Genomic DNA, 11,162 nt, shown 5'->3' with positions numbered 1-11,162 from the left:
ATACTGTGTTAATGAATTGAGGATCAGTGTGGGTAGTTGTAGCAAAGTGGTTTCAGACAAGTGGTTCTGATTAATCAAACACACCTGATTCAACTTAATAGATAAAACTCCCAAGAACTGAAATTAGTGTTATTTTGAAGACATGCAGAAATCAAGACCCTCAAGAAAAGTAAGTTGAACAATTTAATTTAAAGTCAGCAAAGCAAATGAACCCTGGAAGTGTTGTGTAGTGAAGTTTTGGCCTTTCATAAAGCATTTGCGAGTGTGTGGTAATTCTCTGGTCCGTCGTAGATAAATGAAACTGGATTCTTCTCATTGTGTTTAATATGTATAGATGTGTCCACACTAGGGTATGCAGATGCAAAACAATTCTGAAAGGTGGGGGTAAAAATACTGCCACCCTCTTTATTTATTAGTGATAGAGATATGTATATGTCTGAGGTCACATGCAGCAGTTTGAGATGCATGTGAAAATTTTTTTTAATGCTTTTTTGCATGTAAAAAAGCAAAGCATGTTGAATTTAAAGTAAAATTAAAATTGATCCAGGTCTAAAATATATGTTGCTGAATTGCCGGTGTATAAAACCATGAAAATGATTTGGATGAAGTTTAGCCATGAATTAAATAAAGCATGGAAAGATCAGTGCGGTGCTACACATGCAGATCTGCATGAAAATGTGTGGAACTCATGCATTTATATTGGCATTCACACAGTATTGTGTACATCTCAAATTCATTTAAAAAAACAAAAAAATCCTATTTCTTACAAAATGTGACCGAAACTTCATGTAAACTTGCCAAATTAACATCAAACTCTAAGCTTGATGAGAAAGGATGCCGAAACAAATCAAATAAGACGATGGAAATATTTATACCTTTTAATTGTGCATTTGAAAAACTGCATCATTAAGCACATATATACAAATAGAGGACAACAAAACTATAAATTCTGGGACGATCAAGAGAACTTTGGTTTGAAAACCATAAACCTGAGTTTGACTCCAGTCCTCCCCCGTCCCGCAGAGGAGACACGTACACAATCGGGACATTTCTAGCACCCATCTATACTCTTCAGCCGGGGCGGAAAAATAATAACGTCTCAGAGTGCAACCAGAACAGCATCGTTACATAAGGACATACCTATTATATATGGTTCAGTAATGATGTGAATAAACATTTCAGAACCATCTATCATTGCAAAACACATACTGAGGATAAAACAAATATAAAAGGCAGAGCAATACAACACAAATGCCGCTTTATGGTAATTCCAGGTAAGCATGACACTTTTTGTCCTTCATTTGGTTTTATAAACCATGTTTACGGTTACACACAATATAAGCCTGTCCTTCATAGGAACAAAATAAATCACAAAAGTTCATTTAAAACTGTATAAACAACTAAAAATGTACACCTTTTCCTAAAAAATTTCCTATCAGCGTCTGAAAATCAACGTTTGAGGAATGTAAAACCAAAATATTTTTTGAGAGGGCAAACAGTCTTCATTCTGATATCAGTCAAACATTTGAGCGCTTTTTTTTTTTGGTATTCGTACATTAGGAAGCTGTCTGACTCATTCTGTCAGAGTCCAGTGCATTTGAGCTTTACATTTTTTTTTTTTTTTTTGCATAGAGTAAACCAAAGCTGAAAAATCATTTCAGATCCTCTTCCTCTCAGACGAATAAAGGTTCTCCATGAACTCTGAAGCGATACACACAGGTGTACTCCAGGTGACCCCAGTTGCTCAAGATCCTCAGCTCTGTCATGCTATAGATCTCTGATGCTTCCTGCAGTCAAGAATTTTAGGGTAAATTTCACAAGATCATATCTAGGTCATTCCCAGGTACCCCACAAATGTTTTTTGAATAAATGTACAATTAATTTATATGTATATATAAACTATATTTTTACATAGAAACAAATACGCCTATATTAGTAACTTATGAATTTTTTGCCCCCAATTATTACTATTATTAATGTGTCCAGACATTTTATTATTGTTAATCAATAATACAATTATTATTCAGTGTAAATAAACACCACTGTTCAAAATTTTTTTATTTATTTGTGAAAGTAATTAATACTTTCATTCAATAAGGATGCATTGATCGTAAGTGACAGAAAGAAAATACTTTTATGATGTTACAAATTATTGAAGTTTGAAATAAATGCTGTTCTTTTGAACTTTCTATTCATCAAATAATCTTAAAAAATGTATCATGGTTTCCACAAAAATATTAAGCAGTACAACTGTTTTTAACACTAATAAAATTAATAATAAATGTTTCTTGAGCAGCAAATCAGCATAGAACGATTTTTGAAGGATCATGTGACGTCATACTGAAATAATGACACTGAAAATTCAGCTTTACAACCACAGTAATAAATTAGATTTAAAATGCATTCAAACAAAGTTATTTTAAATTGAAATAATAATTCACAATATCACCGTTTAATTACATTTCTGATTAAAAAAAACAAAATAACTTTTTTTTTTTTTAAGATTTCTAACTTCTAAACAGTAATGCAAATATTAAATACAGAAATACATGTACTACTATGATATAATGATGATAGATAATAAATAGTCTATTTGGACTCACCGCAAGCTTGAAGGTCTGGATGGGCTCTCCATACTGGTCATACATGAATGTCCCAAGCAGCTTTCCATCTTCAGTCTCATCAGACATACCCTGAACACAGGACAGAGGAGGAATCTCAAAGCTGTTGCTTCATTGTTATGCAGATAAAAAAAAACATTGAAATATCACATATCAAATATCACAACTCACATAGACAGCAAAATCCTTAGGTGCGCTGTCAATGCGGCCCGTCGGTGAGAGCTCTTTGGGAAGGTGTTCGAGTGTCACATGGGTGATTCTTACTGGGTAAGACAGCGCAATTACCAGGAAACCCTGGGTGCCTTGGAATGCCCAGCACTTCCCGGGATACAGCTCCGGCTACAACACACACAGAAGCTTAGAAAGTCAGATCTGTGTCTGTGTGACAGTGTTTGTGTGATCTGTTACCTGTAAAACAGTCCGAGGGCTTTCTGAATGATACCACAGAGGAATGCCGAATAAACTCAGACACGCAGATCTGGTCTTATACGTCTCTGAACAACGGGTGTTGACCACACTGGCACCTGCACAAACACACACACACACACACACACACACACACAAACTTAGTTGTATCCAGTAACATTACATATATGCACTACTGTTAAAAAAAAAAAAAAAATTCTGAAAGAAGGCTGCATTTATTAATAGGTACAGTAATAACAGTAATATTATTACAATTTATAATAATTGTTTTCTATTCTAATATACTGTAAATGTAATTTATTCCTGTGATACAAATCTGAATTTTCAGCATCATTACTCCAGTCTTCAGTGTCACACGATCCTAAATGTTTTTTTATTATTATTATCAATGTTGAAAACAGCTGAGCTGTTGTTGTTGTTTTTTTTAATCTCTGTATATATACATTTATATGCTCACACACACACACACACACACACACACACACACACATACATATATACACAAGGGAAATTAGTACCAGAAGATTCCAAGGCATAGTCTGCCAATCCAATCCCATCCGCCCTGTACAGTCTAACTGCCCTGTGGACGATTTCTTTCACATCCTGTTACATATTAAAAAAAAAGACATCATGACATTAAAAGACATCAATGATCCTGATGTATACTTCAAACTAAGACTAAAACACCTCAAAAACACTGGAAAAAAGACTGAATTTGACTTTTTTAAAAATATGATAAGTCTACATTTGTCATCCTATTACACACAGAAACACACTTGTATAGTGATGGCTCCGGCTCCTTCCTGTTGCAGCGTCTCTCCCACAGTCCTCCAGGCGTCTCTTCTGCTCTCTTTCTCATGCACTAGTTTGTCTAGTAGCCGTTTCTCCAGATCCTCCAGCGCCCTCTGCAGCTCAGGACGGAGCACTATGGTCGATTCCAATGAGCTTGGATCTTTCAGGAGTTTTATTAGCCAATCGGATAGCTCTGCTCTCAGCTGCAGAGGAAATGATATCATTAGTTAAATAATTAGTAACTGTATTCATCACATCAAAGGAATTTAAATGCGCTAAAAGCCTCCTCACGTTAGTGTTGAGAGTGTCTTGTGCATCAACTCTTTCTTTAAGGAGGTCTTGGGCCGACTGCAGGTTTGAGATGCTGAACTTCAGATTAGAAATCTGCTGCTCATGTTCAGACTCCGCACTAATGAATATTAAACATTTATTTTACCACTGCATAAATTAATGATGCAAAAGAAGATTTAACAAACTCCACAAAATCCAAGTAAAAAACTGGTAAGACACTAACTTCCTCATCTGATCATTCATAGACTTCAGATCAGTTTGCATCATCTAGGAGACAAGCACACAAATACACAATTAGGTGGATGACATCATTTCCTGTTTTGTGCTTTGTTGCTATGACAGAAGAAACAGAGGTGGTAGAAAGGAAGAGGGAACGTTTCGTTTCCTCACCTCAGATTTGACGTTCTGTCTCATGCTCTCTGTCTTCAGCAGTTCGATGTCTTTCTGAGATAGACAGACAAAGAGAAAGAAATTGGGACACTTCCTCTTCAACAGACTAATATAGATGATCGTGATTCAATTTTAATTACCATCAGGCTCGTCTCCTTTTCGTACAAGCTGGCGATCTCTTCCTTCAACTTAGACAGGCTGGCATGTTGGAGATGATCCTAAAGAGCAAAATAGTGCATTAAATTAAATAATAATTAAGTTAAGAGAAATAACGGAGTATGAAACAGGACCTTTCTGAGGTCTAATGAACCTGGAGACAATCTACTCACAAAGGTTTCTTTCACAGGTCTATCTGTGTGTTTAACAGACGGAGTCTTGGAAACAACGTCTTGAGGAGGAGAACGAGAAGCAAACGGGAACCAGTACCATATTCCTGCAACACAATATTAGGTAATTGCATACTGGATACTCAATGAGAAATAATCAGGCATGAACATGCATAAGCATTTTTACAGCTACATGTATGTAGTATGTAGTCTTCAAAGTGGGTTATTTTGAAATACAACTATTTTGTTTTCGACATTTTAGAAGAGTCACTATCTGCTGTCTTACCAAAAATGAGAAAGATGAGAAGGAGGACCAGTACGACGGCCTTTCTCATATCTGATGTGCATCTACAGAGAGAGAAAAAGGAAATGTTCTTCAATAGTTCTTCGAAATTAACAGAAATAAGTCTGAGTGCATCTAGAAAACTATTTAATTCACTTAATTTAAGTTTTTAATCATTTCCAGACCTGGAAATCACAAGTCTGTGAGACTCTGTAAAGCATTTTGATTTAGTTTTTTTTTGTAGTTTGAAAAATTATTGATGTTGATCTAAACAATAAAAATTTCTTATAAAGGTTCTGGTGTAAGTGCATGAAAGTTACCCTTAAATTATTACATAACTATCATGCATATTCTTAAGGCCACACATTTGTAATTACAACACACACACACACACACACACACAGAGAGAGCACTGTACCTGCTGAGCAGAAACACATTGATCAGAGACAGTCGAGAGGTCAAGCTGTACCATGAACTTCCCAGCCACCAGTAGAACATAACCAGAGCCTGAGCTGCAACACACACACGAGCACATGACTACTTCAGGAGAAAAAGCCAGATTGTGCATGTTAGTGGGGTGAAGGGAGGGTTTATACATTTAATACCTGGAAAATGAATCACGTCCCACACGACAAATTGTGGTTCAGCTACAGACTGGGCAGAACCTGGAGAAAAGGGGAAACAAAAATAAACGTTTTTCAACCTTCTTTGCTTGACCAACCAACCGATGCAACTAACTAATTAGCCAATGATTATTTTTTCCATTTATAAAATTTGTAATGCACACTTACTAGGGTTTGATTTTATGGATTGTTTATAATGCTCCTCTGCCGAGGAATATCCAGAGGAGAATCCCTGAGTAGCAAAGGGCATGCCTGAAAAACAGAGACACTAAAAATAAATAATGTTTATATGAATTGTTTATTATATATTTTATATTACAAAATGTAATTATACATATATATATTTGTGTGTATGTGTGTGTGTATATATATTTTTTTTTTTACAGATTCTGTATTTGCAGAGACTAACCATTCTCATTCTCAGTGGCAGTGTGCTGCCCAGTCAGTATCTGACTCACACTGCTCGCACGACTTGAATTGAGAGAAACACTGCCTGCGCTCTTGCGACTGCTCCTCTTCTTGAAGATCCTGCAAGAAAGCATCTTTATCAGGTGAAAATGCACATGAAAATACCTATATGATGTACTGAGAGCTCCAGCAAATACAAACAAACCTGGTTGGACCCTCTTTGTAAGAGATGTGGCCAATGGATCCGGTGGAGCTTGTGCTGGCAGCGTCATCATCAGGGAAGGACGTCCCTTTGGACACTAACCTTGTGCTTCGCCTTGACATCTCTGCAGAACACATGACTATATATATATTATGTAAAAAGTACTTTACCTTATTAGATAACATCACTAAGACTATTACTACTGCTCGTGTTTAAGTTTATATATATAAACACACACACAGGTGCATCTAAAAAATTTGAATATCATGAAAAAGTTCATGTTTTCTTGTAATTTATTTCAAAAAGTAAAACTTTAATATATTTTAGATTCATTACATGTAAAGTAAAACATTTCAAAAGTTTTTTGTTTTAATTTTGACGATTAGAGATTACAGTTCATGAAAGTCAAAAATCCAGTATCTCAAAATATTAGAATATTTCCAAAAATCAATCTAAAAAAGGATTTTGCTAAACAGAAAAGTTAAAGTTCTTTAAATTATGTTCATTTATGCACTCAATACTTGGTCGGGGCTCCTTTAGCTCCTAAATTCCAGCATCAGTGAGGTGTAGCATTGAAGCGATCAGCCTGTGGCACTTCTGAAGCACTATTGAGCCTTCAGCTCGTCTGGATTGTTGGATTGACTGTTTCTCATCTTTCTCTTGAAAATATCCCAGATTTTCCAAAATATCCCAGATATAGATTCCATATGGGGTTCAGGTCAGGCAAGTTGGCAGGCCAATCAAGCACAGTAATATCATGGTCAGTAAATCACTTGGAAGTGGTTTTGGCAGTGTGGGCAGGTGCTAAAGTCCTGCTGGAAAAGGAAACCAGCATCTCCATAAAGCTTGTCAGCAGATAGAAGAATAAAGTGCTCCAAAATCTCCTGGTAGATGGCCGCATTGACTTTGGACTTGATAAAACACAATGGACCAACCCCAGCAAACATCACGGCACCCCAAATCCTCACTGACTGTGGAAACTTCAAACTGGACTTGGATTCTGTGCCTCTCCACTCTTCCTCCAGATCTTGATTTCCAAATGAAATGCAAAATTTACTTTCATCTGAAAAGAGGACTTTGGACCACTGAGCAACAGTGCAGTTCTTTTTCTCCACAGCCCAGGTAAGATGCTTCTGATATTGTCTCTGGTTCAGAAGTGGCTTGGCAGCCCTTTTCCTGAAGACGTCTGAGCGTGGTGACTCTTGATGCACTGACTCCAGCTTCAGCCCACTCCTTGTGAAGCTCTCCCAAGTGTTTGAATCGGCTTTGCTTGACGGTATTTTCAAGCTTGCGGTCATCCTTGTTGCTTGTGCACCTTTTCCTACCCAAATTCTTCCTTCCGGTCAACTTTGCATTTAATATGCTTTGATACAGCACTCTGAACAGCCACATCTTTCAGTAATGACCCTCTGTGACTTACCCTCTTTGTGGAGGGCGTCAATGTTCGTCTTCTGGATCATTGCCAAGTCAGCAGTCTTCTCCATTATTGGGGTTTCAAAGAACAAGAGATACCCTGAATTTATACTGTAGGGATGGTCATTAATTGAAACTCAAATGTAAATATTCTAATATTTTGAGATACAGATTTTTGCCCTTCATGAGCTGTAAGCTCTAATCATCAAAATTAAAACAAAAAAACTTTTGAAATGTTTTACTTTACATGCAATGAATCTAAAATATATGAAAGTTTTACTTTTTGAAATGAGTTACAAGAAAAAATGAACTTTTTCACGATATTCTAATTTTTTGAGATGCACCCGTGTATACATATATATATATATATATATATATATATATATTTCAGATTTCATTTTAATTTAAAGTAATTTCATGTAATTTTTTTATTTTATTTCATCTTTTCTCAATTAGCAAAAAAATGCTTTAAAAGTATGTTTCAGTTAACGATAATAACCCTGATTAAATGTTCCCTCTTTATTATTACATTTACTCAATAAGAAACAGACTATCCATATATATCACAGACTCACTGCTCACAGGAAAACAAAGAAACATTGTGAATCAGATCACCAAGATGAAAAACACGACAATATACGTGACATTTAATAAGACACTGCCCACAGCTTGTCATTGCAGTCATAAAGTGTAGTCAGAAACTGATCTTTATGTAATTCCTAATCTCACACGACAGGCTCATCCCGTGCAGGGTGACGGAGCGTTTAGCAGCAGATTATGTGAAGGAGAACACGTGGAGCAAATTCCCAAACCACGGACCTCCAGTTCCTCTTCAATCAGTTACATTAAGTCCCTTTAGTTGGATAATCTCAACAACAGAATGCACTTTACACTTGAATTATCTAGGAATCCACCCTTCTGTGCAGATGGAGGAACACAAACAAACACTCATTCGACGCTCTTGTTTGTAATAATACAGCATTCATGGTTTGTAATGAAAGCACCCATTCTTTTTTCCCCACAAATCCTTAATCCTGATTGAGCTAATAACCTCAACGTGCATTAAAACATGCCTGTACATTTACAAACTGCTCAATGGCCAATGTTGAAAGAAAACACTAAGATGAGGAAAGAAGCAAAGTCAAAACCTAAACATATCAAATAAGTAGCAAATGCTTTCAATGATGCAAAATAGAAACTAATGACTGAGAACTGAAGTGTTATTTATGCCAACTTTAGAGGCTGTTTGCTGCAACACGTCCTAAATACCATCTTCAGCTAATAATCCCTCTAAAGGCTATTTTAAACTAACAGTATTGTCTTTCAGATCAGCTGTACTTATTAAATTAACCATCTCTCATTTATTTCTTGATCTTATTTATTATACATGATTAAGATATTTTCTGTTAACTGTGTGCAAATGATTCAAAACACAATTTTTATATTATTAACATGTTATTTTTTGAGTTTATTTATTTTGTATTTAATTTTATGTCCAAAATGTAACAAAAGAAAACAGTTTGGAAAGAATATTGTGTATATTCTGTATTACTATTATTATTTTGTACACTGTATTATTGTTTTGTACACTTTATTCAAGGTGAAAGGACTACTAATATACTACAGATGTTCATGTTATGGCCAACAACAAATGTGACCCTGGAGCACAAAACCAGTAGCACAGGTATATTTGTAGCAATAGCCAACAATACATTGATACATTTTTCTTATATGCCAAAAATCATTAGGATATTAAGTAAAGGTCATGTTCCATGATATTTTTTGGACATTTCCTACCATAAATATATCAAAACTTAATTTTTGATTAGCAATATGCATTGCTAAGGACTTTCAAATAGTTGTCTCTCGGCCAAATATCATCCTATCATATTTTATACAACTTTATTGTAAATCTCAATTGAAAAATAACCATTACGACTGGTATTGTGGTCCTGGGTCACAAATATATTATATTAATATTATACATTTACTCCATTATTTTAACTAACAAGAATAACTATGCAACCCGTTATATACCACGGTAATGATCTGGAGTTCACAGAAGGGGGCAAAGTGAGTTTCTCTTGATATTTGCACCAATTTTAACCACAAAGAAAAGTTTCTTATTAAAACGGGGTCATTTTGTTTCTTGCCGACGTGGATGCAAATGAAATGTTTTCTTGGAGGGAACAGCACATCGTTCTGTGATGAATAATGCGTTCATTTACGGCACATGTCTATAAAACACTCGCTCAGCATCATTTCTACAGCACTTATGTCACTGACTAGTCCCCTAAATTAGCCTCACCTTCTCCGTGGGTCTCCAGGAAGACATGCAGTCAGTCAAAACCAAAGTGCGAACCGCTCCTCCGAAATAACGGAATAGCGACAGAGACACGGTAGACTCACTTCAGTTACGTGGCTTATAACGGATTCTAACGCGCGACGAGAAGATGCTTTGAGGACGGAAGGGCTCGTCTTATCAGGAAGGCTCTGTCAGCTCCACCTCTCGTCGGTTGTTTATAGAAAGCTGATGTAGGCAGCGACCGCTACTGTCCTGCCACGCTGCGCCACCCACAGGACACGCGCACGCAGTTACGTAGAAAACCTCGCTCCTCAAACTAGAGCTTTGTTTCACCCTTAATTCTCAACATAATCCTTTTCTGCATTGTTTGTTCAAACACTGTGTTTTAAGCACTCACCTTCTGTCGACCAGCTGACTTTACGTTGCCGCGGCATTTGTGAACGGTTTATGTGCGAAAATTCAGAAGTAAATAATAATAATCGTCACTTCATCTCACGTCGTAACGAAAATTATTTTTTATTTTTTATATTTTTTTATGTCGTCTTTGAGTGATTTTGCCAGTTTTGGTCAAATAATACACCATAAACACTTTTAAATATAGGCTACATATATTTGTAGGATATTGTTTTATAGTGTTAGGCTATATTTGATGTTTTATTGCTTTTACAAAACGAAATTTAAATAGAAATGAATAAAATAAAAATGAAATGCTTCGGATTCACCTTTGACCTTTTGGTCTATATGTATCTCTTGAATATAATTTTCTATTAAAAACTTTAGGCCTACTACACTAAGGTATGTTCCTTTATACACACACACACACACACACACACACACACACACATTTTAAGGCAACCAGCTTCAGCAGATTTTTGAGTTTCCTCAACTAATTTTTTAGGAAATTTCTCAACTTTTTGTTGTAAACTTAAAACTAGAAGTTGAGAAAAATCTGGCAAAGCGGCAAAAAGTCTTTTTTACAGTGTGTGTGTTATACTACAGTATATTCCTTTATACATTCGTTTCTGTGAATTGTGGGGACTTTCCATAGACTTCTATTACTTTTATACTGACCAAACTATATT

General features: G+C 35.8%; 1 protein-coding gene across 1 annotated transcript; it reads right to left on the bottom strand.

The window, feature by feature from the left end:
- Window positions 1–862: 862 nt before the first annotated feature.
- Window positions 863–10,482, bottom strand: LOC306879318 (SUN domain-containing protein 2-like). Its single transcript, XM_079432150.1, has 18 exons — window positions 10,084–10,482; window positions 6,366–6,486; window positions 6,162–6,280; window positions 5,921–6,004; window positions 5,735–5,794; window positions 5,548–5,641; window positions 5,133–5,194; window positions 4,850–4,953; window positions 4,661–4,738; window positions 4,521–4,574; window positions 4,354–4,397; window positions 4,131–4,248; window positions 3,824–4,042; window positions 3,566–3,650; window positions 3,030–3,145; window positions 2,793–2,960; window positions 2,604–2,693; window positions 863–1,787 (listed from the first exon to the last, which is right to left on the bottom strand). The coding sequence occupies exons 2-18, from the start codon at window positions 6,482–6,484 to the stop codon at window positions 1,674–1,676; spliced, it is 1,728 nt and encodes a 575-aa protein (XP_079288276.1). The 5' UTR covers window positions 6,485–6,486; window positions 10,084–10,482; the 3' UTR covers window positions 863–1,673.
- Window positions 10,483–11,162: the final 680 nt, after the last annotated feature.

The sequence above is a fragment of the Barbus barbus genome (genome assembly GCF_936440315.1).
Source record: "Barbus barbus genome assembly, chromosome: 13".
Taxonomy (NCBI): Eukaryota; Metazoa; Chordata; class Actinopteri; order Cypriniformes; family Cyprinidae; genus Barbus; species Barbus barbus.
Note: the sequence above shows the minus strand (reverse complement) of the source record. Positions and strands in the feature narration are given on the sequence as shown.

Bases quoted from the DNA above. Each gene is read 5' to 3' on its own strand.
- LOC306879318 (XM_079432150.1), bottom strand. From the start codon at position 6,484: ATGTCAAGGCGAAGCACAAGGTTAGTGTCCAAAGGGACGTCCTTCCCT. The intron at 5,195-5,547 runs GTACAGTGCTCT...CTCTCTCTGTAG, and splicing joins AATGTGTTTCTGCTCAGCAG to ATGCACATCAGATATGAGAA. The intron at 3,146-3,565 runs GTACTAATTTCC...GTGTTTGTGCAG, and splicing joins CTATGCCTTGGAATCTTCTG to GTGCCAGTGTGGTCAACACC.